This window comes from Pinus tabuliformis, chromosome 9 (assembly GCF_031772625.1).
Source record: "Pinus tabuliformis cultivar Carrire ecotype Pingquan chromosome 9, CPIR1, whole genome shotgun sequence".
Lineage (NCBI taxonomy): Eukaryota > Viridiplantae > Streptophyta > Pinopsida > Pinales > Pinaceae > Pinus > Pinus tabuliformis.
Genome location: NC_142307.1, coordinates 978,128,969 through 978,146,909, shown reverse-complemented (window position 1 = coordinate 978,146,909; position 17,941 = coordinate 978,128,969). Strand labels below are relative to the sequence as shown.

Here is a 17,941-nt window from a genome sequence, read left to right as displayed (position 1 = left end):
TCTTTTCCAATGAGGCTATCAAATGTTTCCTCTGCCACTAGTAGTTGCGATGTTAGCTTGGGCCCGTCTTCTTCTTATCTTGTTGAAAAGGTTAATTCCCTAGACTTCTCTCTAGCTTTCAGTGATTTGTCTTCCTATAGCAGTGACATTTCTGGAGAATTACAGAATCTGACAGCAATTTCATCCCCACCTCCAGTTTGCCCTCCAAAGGAGACTGCATCTTAGGCCAAGTGGATAGGTAGATTTGTGAAGTCGAGACATTTAGAAGAACATGGGCAAAGTAGGAGCACGCGGCATGTATCGCCATTATTAAAAACAGTTGCAACATCAGGTACTCTTGAAACTGAAAATTTGGAGATTATTTTTAAAAGTTTGCTAGCAGATTTGGAATCAACATCAACGGAGTTGCAGAGGAAGGCAGCAGCACAGTTGAGGTTATATGCAAAAAATAACATGGAGAATAGGATTATGATAGCTAATGTAGGGGTTGTACCCTGATCCAGGCTTAAATTGTGCTCCTTTTATTTACAATCACCAGCTAAGTCAATCATAGAGTCTGAGCCTCTAATTAGGATAAATATATTGATTATTTAACTGTCCATTGCATTGAATTTGTATGCTGCATCTGTCTGTTGCTTAAGAAGTTGCATCAAAAAAATCATTGTGCATGTTATTCTGCCTCACCCAGCTTACAAGCGGAATACCACTATTGTCTTGGTGCTCCTATGCCCTTCTTTCATGCTTGCAGAGTTGTGCCTCTAGGTTAGGAAAACCTTAAAAATGCACACTTTTTTTTGGATTGGATATTTAAGAAAATTAGCAGGAAATTTAAGGCTTTGGGAAATAATGTTCTCAATAAAACCCATTGTCTGTGGCCGTTGATCCCCATTCCAAGCACTATCCATATAATAAGTCACAGTTTGATTGCAACAATTCTCTGTCCAACAGTTGTCTGAATGTTTTGAGAAAGAACAATAGTGGTAGCCAGAGTGATTCAAATAACCTTGGGAGGCCTGTTCCCATATCTATGAGAACCTTCCATTCCCGATTTGATGAGGGAGGAGGTAAAGCCAGAGCAGTGGAAAGCAGAGTTTTTTAGTGGCCCAATAGACAAGAATCTGCAAGCAGAAGGCTGGTTTAGTGGAGAAGGGGAAACAGATAAGAACAACAATAGTGGTTTTTTGGCCTTAGAAAACTCAAGTTCTTTTCCAATGAGGCTATCAAATGTTTCCTCTGCCACTAGTAGTTGCAATGTTAGCTTGGGCCCGTCTTCTTCTTATCTTGTTGATGAGGTTAATTCCCTAGACTTCTCTCTAGTTTTCAGTGATTTGTCTTCGTACAGCAGTGATATTTCTGGAGAATTACAGAGGCTGGCAACAATTTCATCCCCACCTCCAGTTTGCCCTCCAAAGGAGACTGCATCTCAGGCCAAGTGGATAGGTAGATTTGTGAAGTCGATACATTTAGAAGAACATGGGCAAAGTAGGAGCACGCAACATGTGTCGCCATTATTAAAAATAGTTGCAACATCAGGTACTTTTGAAACTGAAAATTTGGAGATTATTTTTAAAATTTTGGTAGAAGATTTGGAATCAACATCAACAGAGTTGCAGAGGAAGGCAGCAATGTAACGACCCATCTGAATTGATCCCTTTTATAAAGTTTTAAACTTTATAATAAAACAAATGTGATGAAATTTAAACAAAAAATATGTTAAGTTTTATAAATATAATTAAACTTTATAAACATATATAAAGTTAAATTTTATAAAATATATAATTGAACTTTATAAATATAAATTTTATAAAATATATAATGGAACTTTATAAATATATATATATATATATATATATATATATATATATATAAATGTTATAAAATATATAACTGAGCTTTATAAACATACGTAATCTAAAAGCGTGAACAAAACTATATGCTAAGGCTTACCTAAAATCATTACAGGACCCTTTAAAAGGGGGCGCGTCCAACCAACTGAAAATTGATAACAGAGCGTACTTGCCAGGAAAATATCTGAGGGCTTAAATTGCATGGAAGGCGTGTCGAGTCAAGGGAAGGCGGCGGCTGCAGGTAGGAGGGCGGCCACCGCCAGGCCCGTAGATAAAACCGGCAGCCTGGATCGAGAGTGGGGGGGAAAAAAACCAGAGAGGAGCAGAAGAGAACCAGGAGCAGAAATTCACCAGGAGAAAACCAGGAGAAGATAATTATCCATTGGAAGAGCTTTAAGCCGTCTGAGGTTCTGGGCACGGAGGGACAGAGAGCTTCTGTTGGGAAGCTTTCTGGATTGAGCAGCTAGGTTTGCTCAGTCTGGTTGGGTGGTATTGGTCTCTCGGAGATTGGATCGAAATAGCCACGACATCACCAGCAGAATCACCAATTCAGTAGCAGAATCACCAGCAGTTAAGGTAAGTACAAATTTAATTCTTCAGGTTTTCTGTATTTTAGATTACGGACACTACATATGGTATCAGAGCGGTCGTTCAAACCCTGCGACCTCACAGGCCCTACGCTCGTGTAAATTTTGTGGTTAAATTCTGCTGGGTAAAATTGTCCATTTTGAAGCTTGATTTTGTGAAGATTGATGAAATTTCTAACCTATTTGGTACTGGTATTGCTTCCATAATGCAATTTCAAACCCCTGTCCTTGTGACCAGGGAAATTTTATTAAATAAATTGTTGCGTTACTCCTGCATTCGCTTCCTACGCCCGTGACAGTTCAATTATTTATCGGAACTCAATTCTATTCGTCGGGGTTTTCTTTCTTTCTTTCAATGATTCTTCTCCGACATTTATCTAGTTTATGAGGTTTTGAAACAAGCTGCGGCAAACAATTCTTCAAAGTGTTAAAAAAAAAAAAAAAAATGATATTCAAGAGCTCAAATTTCGATGAAAAGATGTTTGAAATTCAAAAATAAAGTGAATAGGAAGCCTGGAAATCGCCATAATTGGTGTTTCTATTCCAGCGAATGATGAAATCTCTGCAGTAATCATCGGCGCAAGGGCCGGATAAATCTGTAGTGATCGATGCGTAACCGCTGTAATCGATTTCCCGCGGTGGTATCCATGACGATTCGCATGCTATCCATTGTCGTTTAAACGATACGGTGATTAAGGAGCAGCTCAGTGGAGCCGCCTTTTTCCGTCGCTTTGGCTCGTCGGGGTTACTTTAAGTCAAGGGACGCGTCGAAGAGTTAACTGATTAAATTGTTAACTGATTACTATACCAACATATGTGGACATAATTCAGAGAACTTAGTAAGATTCCAAAAAAAAAAAAAAAACATAATTTCCCATGCTTCAGAATCTTAATTCAGTACGAGAGAATTGAGAAAAATGATTTGTTTGCATTGTACAATAGTCAATTCTGTATTTCACCCAAACCGTCATCACCTCAAACTTCTAAGTTCTATGCTACCATTTTCTGGTCATTTGAGCAGCATTGCAAATTTTGGACTCAGAAAACTTAGTGGTGGTCATCAACTCGGGATATTGGAAAATTTAAAAAAAAAATTGACAACATGTCAGGGAAAAATCGGCAAGCATAAATGCATACTTGAAAAACATGGGAAAACTCATTAAACTAGTAAGAAATCACAGGGTTTGGCAATGCTGATTTTGAGATTTACAGTACAGAGTATGCAATATATTAATTCCAGTGACTTTTTGCATCTGCATGTAGATCACGTATTGAATCCAACATGGTTTGTTACTTTGTTAGTAAAGATTCAATAATTAGGGTAGAAAATAGTAAATACCATACTTTTGCCAGCAAAGTGTAAACGCAACGAGAGACAACCATTGCTCCAAGGATTTAACAATGGAGCTGTGCTGACTTCTTAATGATATGTTTCATTCCAATTTCAAGATCTTCCAAAGAAAGGAATGTTCAAAATCAGCAATACGAGTTCCTTTGGAGGAGGATACGAGAGATATCAACTGATCCTTAGATTTTGTGTGAAAATATTTACTATCTTCAATCTATGTGTTCCATACAACTTGGGGCCACATTAACCTTTTTAGTTCCATGACCAATTTCACTGACAATTTACATAAATGACATAAAATCGATAGTCATTCCCCTTGAGCCCATCCCCTACCTGAAAATTTACTTTTAATTATGTTAAAATTGATCTGTAATTGACGTTGAAGGTAGTTACTTCTACATCAGTTTTGATTTCAAAAATGTATATATGTCATGTCAGAATGCCTTTACATAGTTACTTGTAAATATCAACTTCAACAGAAGTATATATACATTAAAGGTATATATATATATATATATATGGAGAAACAGTTAGCTTTACAATTCAGGAATGCCAATAAACTAAAAATATTTTATAGAAGGGTTTATATCTTAACATGTAAATGATCTTACTGTAATTTGTAAGCGATATTTGGCTCAAACATTTATCATAAATTCTCTGAAGACCACCAGTTTCTGAGAGGGTCAGGGTTGCTGTTGACAGGTCAATTGCTAGCTGGGAGCCCTTTGGGAAACCCTGTGCAGGCGCCAATGACAAAATAAAAATATTTAACCAACCGGACAACTTAAGAAATAGTGAAAAACCCAAATTATCATTTTGAGTCATAAACACTAAGGGACAGGAGAAATATAGAGTTAGTTAGTTACTCACTATTGGCTCTAAACAATGTCGAGAAGCTGAACCTACACAGAAACATAATGGAAGGCCATAAGGTGTCTCGACATTCATGTTAAAATCCGGCTTCAATCTATCCCACTAAATCACTGAACCAGTTATTTAAAGAAAAAAAATATAATATCTTATCCTGAGTACCCATACACTTTTGCATTATTCATATTAGGATAGAATACCCTGCATTAGGACAAGGAGGTCGCGAGACCACCCTCCTTGACCTCGGTACCAGTAAGATCTGCCTAGCGGGTAAAAATAGCAAAACTATACCCGTTTATGAATGTGATGTTGCAAAAGGAAATTGTGTGTTAAAAATTCGGTTATCCACCTCAAATTTTTACAGAATTTTATTATGTGTTCAGGGACCATCACAATGGTGAGGACGTATGAGCGACGACGACGTGATCCGGCAGCATCACCACCATTAATGCCGCCACCGTCACCATCATCATCCCCATCACCAGCGTCACCGCCAAGACCATCATCAACATTAATCGCCCCAGCGCCAGAGTTGACTGTGATAATGAATTCTTTGGAAGCCTTATTAGAAACATTAAAAGAATCAACTAAGGCCAAAACCAAAGGGGAATTTCAACATGTAGCCACCAGTTCAGCGGAACCAAATGATTTTGAGCCCAGAAGATCGAGAGAAGACATTTCTAGGGAGCTTCAGAAAATTAGACTCCCAGAATTCTCAGGAGGTCGAGCAGGTGAACGCGCTGAAGCATGGTTGGAAGGAATGAACCGATGCTTTAGGTTAAGAGAATATTCGCCTTCAGCAAAAACAAAAATTGCCGTGTTTCAACTAAAGGAAAGTGCCTTGATTTGGTGGGGAAATCTGGAAAAGCAGTTGCACCTTACATCGGATAATGTCCCTTGGGAACTATTTGAGGAAAGGTTCCGCGCAAAGTATTTGCCTCCATACTTCCAACAACAGCAAGCCAGAGCCTTCCATACATTAATTCAGGGAAATAAAACGGTGGAAGAATACGAAATAAGGTTTATGGAACTTGTAAAATACATTCACTACTTAGATTCTAATGAACGTCAAGCTGAACGCTTCATATTTGGGTTAAATCCTCGCATAAGAGCCTTGGTAAGCATGTGGAGATCCTCATCAGTAGCCGAGGCAGTCGAATGTGGTCGTTATGCAGAAGAACACTTTGGAATCAAAAAAGATATGGGGCCAGCAGGGCCTTTACAACCAGGGTTTCCAGGGAAGGCTCCCCGAAACTTTTTCAGAGGAGGTAGCTCGAGGCCACCTTATGGTAACAGGTTTACCCCAAGTGTGGGGACAAGAGTTCCCATGGCAGTAAACACTATAGCCGCGGAATCGTCCAACACCAGACCAAGGGCATCGCGAGGGACTACCGGTAGAGGAAGGAGTGCGAGAGGAATCAACATGGGAGGACGCGGCTCGTTCTCTAGAAATTCACACCTTGATTCAAGAGGATCAGCGCAGCTCAATTGTTGGGGATGTGGGGGGCCGCATTTCCAACGTGACTGCCCAGAAGCTTCATCGAATATATTGCATAGGACTGGGAAGGAGCCAATATCAGCCAATCGAAGTAATCATAGAATTCATGCAGTAGTCAACCACGACCAAGCAGCCCATCAATCCACTGTAGTGGAATCTTCAGGTATTATCAATGGCATAAAACTCAAAATCTTATTTGATACTGGTGCCACAGATAGTTTCATTTCATCATATGCATTAAACAAATGTGGGTTGGCAGCTCGTAGACAAAATGATTTCCACCAAGTGGAAATGGCCTCAGGAGAACTCCAAACCGTGGGCTTGAGTGTGGATCAATGCAAAATTGACCTAGGGGTCTGTTCGACTAAACTAAAAGTCTATGTCACAGCCTTAGGAACGTATGATCTTATCATAGGTATGGATTGGCTGGAAGCTCGCCAAGCTTGGGTGGACTGTTATGGAAAAAGGATTCTGGGCATAAACGATGAGGGAGAAGTAATCCAAATTCAAGGAATCAAGAGGGAAGTTTCTTTACGCTACATTTCGGCAATGCAGGTAAAGCATTGTTTAAGAAAGGGTTGTCAGGCTTATGCAATTCACGAAGTAAGCCAAGAAAAAGGGCCATCCTTAGAACAATATCCGGTATTAGCCGAGTTCCCGGATGTATTTCCAAAGGAACTGCCTGAATTACCCCCGGTAAGAGAATTGGATCTCACTATTGAATTAAAGCCAGGTACCCAACCGATCTCAAGAACGCCTTATAGAATGACAGCTCCAGAACTTCAGGAATTGCAAATCCAGTTGAAGGAACTACTCGATATAGGGCATATTCGGCCCAATACCTCACCTTGGGGCGCTCCTGTAATTTTTGTGAAGAAGAAAGATGGATCCTTAAGATTATGCATAGACTATCGAGAATTGAATCGAGCTACAGTAAAAAATCAATACCCTATGCCGCGAATCGATGATCTTTTCGATCAAATGAAAGGAGCTGCTGTCTTTTCAAAAATTGATCTTCGATCAGGGTATCATCAGCTAAGGATTTCTGAAAATGATATCTCTAAGACTGCATTCCGGACACGTTTTGGGCACTATGAATTTACTGTGGTACCATTTGGGTTAACAAATGCGCCAGCCGTATTCATGAATCTTATGAACAGTGTTTTCCGTCAATATCTTGATAAATTTGTACAAGTCTTTTTAGATGATATTCTCATCTATTCCAAGAATGAAGAAGAGCATGAAGATCATTTGCGGATAGTATTGTCCTGCCTCAGAGAACGTCAGTTATATAGAAAACTATCCAAGTGTTCTTTTTTTCAGGAAAAGATTCATTATTTGGGTCACATCATATCAGGTGAAGGGATTTCAGTAGATCCTGAGAAGGTAAAAGCGATCATGGAATGGCCAGTACCGAAAAATGCACATGAGATTCGAAGCTTTATGGGTTTAGCAGGTTATTACCGGAGATTTGTCACAAAGCCAATCACAACCCTTCAGCGTAAAGGTGTTAAGTATGAGTGGACCGAGGAATGTAATAAAGCATTCTCTGAACTCAAAAGACTACTCACTAGTGCACCAATCCTAAGAGTCCCTGATATGGGCAAAGACTTTACGGTATGTACTGATGCATCCAAGCAAGGGCTGGGTGCAGTATTGATGCAGGATAAGGGAGTGATAGCTTATGCTTCCAGAAAGCTAAAACCTCATGAAGAACTCTATGCTACTCACGATTTAGAATTGGCCGCTGTAATGCTAACTTTAAAGATCTGGAGACACTATCTGGTGGGACGAAATTTTACACTTAAAAGCGACCATCAAAGTCTACAATATTTGTTCACCCAAAGAGACTTAAATGCCAGGCAAAGACGATGGAGTGAATTCCTAAGTGAATATGACTTCGGAATATCATATATTAAGGGAAAAGAAAATGTAGTAGTCGATGCTTTAAGCAGGAGACCTCGGATATTTTCTCTCATACCCATTAAAGTGGACTTAAGACAACGAGTACTGGATCGTCTTATAAAAGACAGCTGGTATTTAAAGGTGAGAGCAAGTCTTGAGGGAATTAAGGCAAAAGAATCTAAATTTGAGGGTTATGAATTAGAAAACGATGGGATCCTACGATGCCATGGAAGGATGTACATCCTGATGATAAAGATCTTCGAGATACCATCCTTGGGGAAGCCCACAAAGCAGTATATTGTGCTCATCCTGGAGTAGGGAAAATGTATGCGGATACCAAGAAACTCTTCTTTTGGGCAGGCATGAAGCGTGATATCACTCAATTTGTTGCAAAATGTTTGGAATGTCAGCGAGTAAAGGCAGATCATTGTCACCCAGCGGGCCTCTTACAACCCCACGACATTCCTATGTCTAAATGGGAGACCATTTCTATGGATTTTATCACTGGACTACCACTTACTTCTCAAAGACACAATGCCATTCTGGTAGTGGTGGATAAATTAACAAAAAGCGCCCATTTCATTCCGGTAAGAGATACTTATGATGTTGCTGACGTAGCTCGAGTATTCATAAATGAAATTATCAGATTTCATGGAGTACCTAAGAAGATTATATCTGAAAGAGATTTGCGATTCACTTCCAGATTCTGGACTTGCATGCAGACAGCCTTAGGTACTCAGCTAAATTTAAGCACTGCTTACCATCCTGAGACTGATGGGCAAACTGAAAGAGTAAATCAAGTACTTGAAGACATGTTGTGAATGTATGTAATGGATCAGCAATACACTGGGAAAAGTATTTACCCTTAGTCGAATTCGCATAAAACAACAGTTACCACAGTTCGGTTGGGATGCCTCCATTTGAAGCTTTATATGGCAGACCTTGCAGAACACTGTTAAATTGGGACAGGTTAGAAGATCGAGTGATAATAGGACCAGAATTAATCCATGAAATGGAAGCGCAGGTCAGACAGATTAGACAACGATTAAAGGAAGCCCAGGATAGACAAAAGAGTTATGTTGATGCTCACCGAACTGATAAGAAGTATGAAGTAGGGGATCAGGTCTTCGTCCGCATCAAACCAAATAAAAGTACTATTCGATTCGGAAAAGGGACAAAGTTGTCACCCCGATTTATAGGACTGTTTAAAGTCGTGGAAAGAGTTGGACCTGTTGCCTATCGTCTTGCCCTGCCACCTCACCTGCATAGAATTCATAATGTATTTCATGTTTCTGTATTAAGACATTATATAGCTGATCTATCTCATAACATCCAGTGGAAAGAATTGCAAGTATCGGACGAGGGAGTCATAACGGTCGAACCATTACGTATACTGGAACGTAGAGTTCGACAGCTGAGGAACCGTCTGGTGGACCAAGTTAAGGTCCAATGGGACAAGTATAGTCCTGGATCAACAACTTGGGAGAATACAGAGGACATATGTCGGAGATACCCTAATTTATGTCCATTTTGAAGAACTTTACACTATGTTTAGTATATATTTACTTCACTACAATCGGAGACTCAGAAACATTTTGAATGATTATGGATAAACATGAAACTTTATGGCATAATATATGTTTAAATTCCTGCTGGTACATGGATACCAAAACAATATATGTGGTTCATTTTACTAAGTTATAGTTGTTAAAGTAAAGACATTTATTTATTTATTTATTTTTGTTTGTCAAATATGATCAATGAGATAGAAATCAGGAAGTGAATACATTCTAGGTGAACGTCAAAAGACATGCATGGAATATGGCAAAATATGTTATGCTGTAGTGTCATATGTGAATAATACATGAGTTATTTTGAATATGCTGATACACATTTTACAAATGCATGGGTAAGTGTATGATTGCAGGTAAATGATCCAATTTCCGAGATGACCACGTGATGAAAAAACCTCAGAACAATTAAAGCTCAAAGTGATTCTATGATAGGGTAGTAGCCCTAATTTTACTGGGAGGGGTGGAGGTGTTACCCACCGTTTATCCTCCGAACCCTGGAGTCATGGGAGGACTATGCGAGTCACGCTCCCCTAGACGTGTGATGATGACTGCCGGATGCCTACTGGGAATCAGGTCGGTATAGCCGACGCTGTCACCTTAGTGTTTATGAATGGTTAGGTCAGTAAAATTGACGCCATGGCATACTCCAGTAGAGGACGGATAGGATGGGAGCAGAAGAGATTAGGGAGGATAGGATGATTTTGAATAGCTTGGGGACCTGGATAGAAAAAGGTCATGTCCATTAAAACCTTGAACCTAAAACTCTAAACTTCGGGACGAAGTTTTCAGAAGGGGGGGTGTGTGTAACGACCCATCTGAATTGATCCCTTTTATAAAGTTTTAAACTTTATAATAAAACAAATGTGATGAAATTTAAACAAAAAATATGTTAAGTTTTATAAATATAATTAAACCTTATAAACATATATAAATATAAATTTTATAAAATATATAATTGAACTTTATAAATATAAATTTTATAAAATATATAATGGAACTTTATAAATATATATATATATATATATATATATATATATATATATATATATGTTATAAAATATATAACTGAGCTTTATAAACATACGTAATCTAAAAGCGTGAACAAAACTATATGCTAAGGCTTACCTAAAATCATTACAAGACCCTTTAAAAGGGGGCGCGTCCAACCAACTGAAAATTGATAACAGAGCATACTTGCTAGGAAAATATCTGAGGGCTTAAATTGCATGGAAGGCGTGTCGAGTCAAGGGAAGGCGGCGGCTGCAGGTAGGAGGGCGGCCACCGCCAGGCCCGTAGATAAAACCGGCAGCCTGGATCGAGAGTGGGGGGGGAAAAAAACCAGAGAGGAGCAGAAGAGAACCAGGAGCAGAAATTCACCAGGAGAAGATAATTATCCATTGGAAGAGCTTTAAGCCGTCTGAGGTTCTGGGCACGGAGGGACAGAGAGCTTCTGTTGGGAAGCTTTCTGGATTGAGCAGCTAGGTTTGCTCAGTCTGGTTGGGTGGTATTGGTCTCCCGGAGATTGGATCGAAATAGCCACGACATCACCAGCAGAATCACCAGTTCAGTAGCAGAATCAGCAGCAGTTAAGGTAAGTACAAATTTAATTCTTCAGGTTTTCTGTATTTCAGATTACGGACACTACAAGCAACACAGTTGAGGTTATATGCAAAAAACAACATGGAGAATAGGATTATGATAGCTAATGTAGGGGCTGTAAAGCCTTTAGTATCATTGTTACATTCTGTGGATCCTCTAACACAGGAAAATGCAGTCACTGCTCTGTTGAATTTGTCTCTTTATGAAAACAACAAGTTTGAAATAACAGAAGCTGGAGCTATCAAGCCCCTTATACATGTACTAAAGTCAGGAACATCAACAGCAAAAGAGAATGCAGCTTGTACCCTTTTGAGTCTGTCACTCATAGAGGATAATAAGGTTACAATAGGAGCTTCCAGTGCGATTCCTCCCTTGGTAGCTCTGCTTATTAATGGTTCCTTAAGAGGGAAAAAAGATGCAGCTACAACCCTTTAACCTTATAAGCTTATGGAGAATCAAGGTCCAAGGCATGCAGTTCTTCCCTTGGAGTCTGTAATCTCCATTTCAATGCATCTACATGCTTTCTTCTTGTCTCTCTTGGGACTTCAAAAAAAACTGACCGTAATATGAAAATAAGCAGTTCAAAATATACCAACTTCAACAGAAAGGAAAAGAGAAGCCATACCTGAAAACTTGAATGAATGCAAGTTCCAGAGATTATAGGTGTCTTCACTGAACTGGATCTTGGTGCTCCTGTAGCTGTTCGGCTGCACAAGAAAAGATCTTGGTGCTCCTGTAGCAAAAGAATCTGGAACCTAATCCTTGAAGTCTTCTTGGATCTTTTGTGCTTTAGTCTATCTACAGATTTATTAGACTTGTTTAACCAACTTGTTGACCTGATAATATCATGATGTCTGTGGCCGCTGATCCCCATTCCAAGCACTATCCGTATAATAAGTCACAATTTGATTGCAACAATTCTCTATCCAACAGTTGTCCGAATGTTTTGAGAAAGAACAATAGTGGTAGCCAGAGTGATTCAAATAGCCTTGGGAGGCCTGTTCACAGATCTATGAGAAACTTCCGTTCCCGATTTGATGAGGGAGGAGGTAAAGACAGACCAGTGGAAAGCAGAGTTTTTAGTAGCCCAATAAACAAGAATCTGCAAGCAGAAGGTTGGTTTAGTGGAGAAGGGGAAACAGATAAGAACAACAATAGTGGTTTTTTGGCCTTAGAGAACTCAAGTTCTTTTCCAATGAGGCTATCAAATGTTTCCTCTGCCACTAGTAGTGGCGATGTTAGCTTGGGCCCGTCTTCTTCTTATCTTGCTGAAAGAGAATGCAGCTTGTACCCTTTTGAGCCTGTCACTCATAGAGAATAATAAGGTTACAATAGGAGCTTCTGGTGCGATTCCTCCCTTGGTAGCTCTTCTTATTAATGGTTCCTTAAGAGGGAAAAAAGATGAAGCTACAACCCTTTTACCTTATAAGCTTATGGAGAATCAAGTTCCAAGGCATGCAGTTCTTCCCTTGGAGTCTGTAATCTCCATTTCAATTCTTGTCTCTGTTGGGACTTTAAAAAAACTGACCGTAATATGAAAATAAGCAGTTCAAAATATACCAACTTCAACAGAAAGGGAAAAGAGAAGCCATACCTGAAAACTTGAATGAATGCAAGTTCCAGAGATTATAGGTGTCTTCGCTGAACTGGATCTTGGTGCTCCTGTAGCTGTTCGGCTGCACAAGAAAAGATATTGGTGCTCCTGTAGTTGTTTGGCTTCACAAGAAAAGAGTTGTTCTGCTTCACAATCTCCCATAATACCTTCCCTGGTACGCTTTTCATACTTTGTGCAAAGGTAAAACCCTATCTATATCGCTCAACAAATAGGAAAAAAATGGAAACGGGAAAAACTAAAATTTTATATTCATAATATTGGAGGCAGAATTCACATTGTGAGCAGGCAAATGCCAACTAAGAGAATGGAATACCATGGTGGAGGTCTTCAATGAGACATTTCCTGAACATGAAACCTTCTCTGGTAGAGACAAGCAGGAAACTTGCTAGACAACGACAAGCAGGAAACTTGCTAGACAGGAATGCAAATGAGAGGAGGGTTTCTGCCATGGTCATCAACCTTCATTCTGCAACGCAAGCCCGTTGCAAGCCATGGCCATCTACTTTCATTCGGTAATGCAAGCCCGTTTCAAGCCATGGTGGTCTACATTCACTCTGCAACGCAGGCCATGGTTGTTTACCTTCAGGTTCGCTGGTCGAAGAAAAAGATGAAGTTTTACACAGTTATTGTTTCAGTTATAACTGCATTTCTTTTTATGAACGGTGGCAAACATTTTAATCGTCTAACATCAGATCAGAGGGTTCATAGTAAGACAGGGAAGATAAGAGGAGAGTTGATTTCAGAGAGGAACGCCTTACGGCGTAATTAAAAAACTATCATTTATAATAAGAACTTATCATGGTTTTATTATTAGATTGAAAGAAGCAATGTAAATAATAATATCATAATATGAAAAAGATAATAGTATAATATTAAAAACATGTATCATAATATTTTAGAATCATAATTAGGCTTTCTATAATAATATGGGGTAAAGGAATAATATTAAATTATATTATTTTAGAATCATATTATAGAGTCACATTGTAAACATAAATAATTATGTAAAAGCATAAGGTATAATTTAGTTACAAGTAATATAGTATTTAGTAATCCTAGTTTATGATGCAATAGGATAGTAGTATATTAAAAACAAAGCATATTAGAAATATAAATGTCTACAAATAATGATATAAAATATATTAGTAAGATATACTAATGTATTAAAATTCTAATTTAAGGCAATATTAATATCACAATATATCAAGGTGATGTGATTGCCACTTTAGAAATATCGCAATATTTGCAACACTGATTAGACCTATATTAGTAAGATATACTAATGTATTAAAATTCTAATTTAAGGCAATATTAATATCACAATATATCAAGGTGATATGATTGCCACTTTAGAAATATCGCAATATTTGCGACGCTGATTAGACCATTCGATTTAGTTGTATGGCTGCATAGGCTAATCTACAATTTAATGCATATCTCTGCACACAAAGCCTTTGTCCTATGTTCATTAGCTTCTAATTTTGCTAGTGGAATGTTTACATAAGAAGTTCCAATTATGAATAAAGATTTTGTGATTTTAATTTATGTCCATTTATTCTGATGCCGAGAAAACATTATACATTCTAGTATCCACTAGCCTACACTGTTTGAGAGGAAAAGGTATAGCGCCAATTCACAAGAATGTAATAGAAGGAAATGTGATACCATCAACAGACCTTCATCTCAAAAGCTTCTTTGCTTGTAGTTGTCGGGACACTGTTGAGGGGCATATCAATAAGTGTTGTGACTCCCCCTGTTAAAAAGCACCACCGTCAAATTTGTTCCTTTGGGCCATAAAAGTTTTGCAAATTTTTAGTATATAGGATCTTTTACACAAAAATACCATAAACATTGATTGCATTTATTCTTATAATGTAGAAGAAAAGCCACAATAAGTAAATCTTGCAAAAGATCTGAATCCACTGGATACAAATATAACAAAAAATATTTTCTTCATACAGACCATTTTAATCCTGAGATTTATCAAGTAACTTATGATCTCTATTCATACATTGGACAGCACTATCATAATCAAGCATTGTAAACCATTTGTTTCTGCATTCACAATATACAGGTTTCAGAGCCAAAACCACCTTGGTGCACGCAGAAAAATGCTTATCAAAAAGATTTGGATGTGTTCTCATAACATACTCTTTTGGTTGTGGACTTCATTTGTGGCTTTGATGTTTTCTACCTTATCCCTTCAATGTAAAATTAGGACAGCTCCAAAAACTTATTATCATTTAGAGTCAACAACTCAGTGTGTTCAACAAAATCTCCCAAAGGGCAGAATTCTTTTGACTCCAGAAAATTGTAATACCTTCAAAATGATGCTAGAGAGGCTCTTCGAGAAACAGAAAATCCCAATTCACAGCTTCCATAGTCACGAATTCACACATTTAATTCAAAGCGCACTTGTAAAGTGCAAAAGAGCAAAAATTAAGAAGTCTTAAAAAAATTGTTTTCCGGTTAATGCTTGGTCTGACGAGGAATGCAAAAAAACAAGGATAATGTGAAAAGATTCAAACAAGGATAAATAAAGCTCAAAGCTTACAAGCAAATATTAAGAAAAAAAAGGCTGATTTCATGGTTTCAAGGAGGGAAGAACTAATCTTCTTTGGAAAAAATAATCCCAAATTATTTTGGAAGGAACTCCAACCAAGAAAGATGCAAACTAAAAATAGTATTACAGCATCTAAATGGTTTGACTATGCAAGACAACTCTATGGGCAAGATCCCAAGGTTGACCCTCCCCCCTTGGTCAACACTAATACTGAACTCTTCACGGTGCAAGAGGTAGAGATGGGTATCAAGAAGTTGGGTGTTGGAAAAGCAAAAGACTTAGCTGAACTCCAAGCAGAGTATCTAAAGTGGGGCTCAAAGATTCTTGCACCTCACATTACAAAAAATTTCAACAACATCATACAACAGGGGTTCCCCACAGATTGGACAACTAGTCTGGCAATACCTCTTTTCAAGAGTGGTGACGTCAATAATCCTTCCAATTATAGGACCATAATGATAAACCCCTTGTTTGCAAAGTTATTTGGAAGCATGCTAGAAAATAAAATCAGCAAGTGGGCAGAAGAAAGAGATAAGTGTGCTAAAGGGCAAGCAGGTTTTAGACCTAAACATTCCACAGTTGATCATTGTATAACTTTAAGGCACATCATTGAAAAAGTTTGGGAGAAAAAGGAAGAAGTTTTTTTGTTGCTTTGTTGATTTTAGAAAAGCGTTTGACACAGTTCCTAGGGATAAGCTTTGGCACAGAATGGAGGAACTTGGGGTTCCTAAACATTTGAGAGTAGTTGTGCATAGGCTGTATGAAAAGGTGAAAGTCAAAATTAGAACTTCAGCAAGCATTTCTGAAAGTTTTAGAAGTGATATCGGGGTCAAGCAAGGTTGCCCATTGTCTCCTACACTTTTTGGTTTATATATCGACAAGCTTGAGGAGTGGTTAAGTTTGCAAGGGGGTGATGGTGCCCATTTGGGAAAATTTGTTATAAGGCTTCTTTTGTATGTAGATGACCTTATTCTGATTGCTAAATCTGCACTTGGTCTATAAGAGCACTTATTATCCCTTGAACATTTTTGTAGAATGGTGGGGATACAAATCAATATTAACAAAACGAAAGTAGTGGTTTTTTCTAAAAAAAGAAAACACAACTAGCATAAGTTCTATTTGAAGGCAGCGTTTTGGAAGAAGTTGAGGATTACAAATACCTCGAAATTGACTTCAACAAAAATTTAAGTTGGGATGGTTGTAGAAAAAAAAGAACATTGGGGGGTTGGAAAGCATTTTATGCTTTTCAAAATAGGTGTAGAGAGGCAGAGTTATGGGACTGGAAAACCACTCAAACTCTTTTTGGGCTTCTAGTGATTCTGGTGATTCTCCATGGTTGTGAACTGTAGGCCAACAGTACATCCGACATGCCGTGGAAACAAATTGAGAAAATCCATAAGCGTTTGATTACAAACAAATTCAAAATTAAAAGTGCAATTCCTTATGCTATCTTGTTAAGTGAAACAGGACCTACTCCTATTGAAAAAATTGCTATGGTGCGAGTCATAAGGTATTTAAAAAAAATTGAGCAATGGAAGAGGGCAGATGGCCTAAGGTTGTCTTTAATGATGTATTGTGCAAAAGAAAAAGACTTGGATGCAGCAAAATAACAAATGGTTTAGTAATGGGGTATTTGCTTGAAGACGTGTCCCATAAACAATAAAGAGATAAAAGCTTTTGTTATGGATAAGTTCCACAAGTGTACTTGGGATAATGAGCTAGGGAGAAAGAAAAAATACTATATTGAAGTGTTTAATCTCACTCATAATCATCAACAAAAAACGTACATAGAGGCCAATATTTTTTGGAGAGCCAAAATTCTTATTACTCAGTTAAGGACTAATTCTCATCAACTTTGTTGTGAAACAGGGCGCTGGAAAAAGTCAAAATAAGTGTGGGAGGAAAGAGTACGTATTTTTTGTTCTTTTGGAAAAGTGGAAACAGAAAAGCACTTCATTTTAGAATGTGAGGCCTTCAAAGACAACAGGGAAAATTATACAGATATTCTGGCAGCTAGCTCTTGGGATAATCTATTTAGCAAGGGGTTTGTCGAGAAGTTGGGAGTGTCCATTGTGAGGCTTCACAAGAAAAGGACCGAATACATCAACCAGATGAAGAAGCAATCTGTGCCATAGGCTATCTTTAGCCTCGTGGACGTTAAAATAATTTTCTTTTCTTTTCTTTCTTTTATGCTTGACATTCTGCATAATGGAAATATCAGGCCTTTGCTCCCAAATGTGAGAAAAAGACAAAAACCCCGTTAGCCAGAAAAGCACCTACCTGCAGCAGCTGCCTTAGTTCCTGTCTCAAATCCTTCCCATTCAACTCTTCCAGGCTCATTTAGATGCACGTGCCTGCATTATGAAGATAGAAACTGTTTTTGTTGATTACAACAGGCATTTCATCCATTTACGTCTGTAAATAAACATGTACTTCACCTAAAGAACAGCTGATGAATAAAAACAAAGCATAAACAATTTCATTAATCTTCTGGTATCTTGCAAGGCAAAATGGATGAGGTCATTGTGGGTTCAG

General features: G+C 38.2%; 1 protein-coding gene across 2 annotated transcripts in view; it reads right to left on the bottom strand.

Annotated features, from left to right (window-relative positions):
* The window catches only part of ALN (allantoinase), a 538,476-nt gene that overhangs the window by 488,026 nt on the left and 32,509 nt on the right, over window positions 1-17,941 (bottom strand). For both annotated transcript variants that reach the window (XM_089437896.1, XM_089437897.1), the window contains exons 4-5: window positions 17,687-17,760; window positions 14,520-14,596 (exon numbers count right to left, since the gene is read on the bottom strand). In XM_089437896.1, the coding sequence (XP_089294022.1) occupies window positions 14,520-14,596; window positions 17,687-17,760 (151 nt within the window). The remainder of the gene's footprint in view (window positions 1-14,519; window positions 14,597-17,686; window positions 17,761-17,941) is intronic.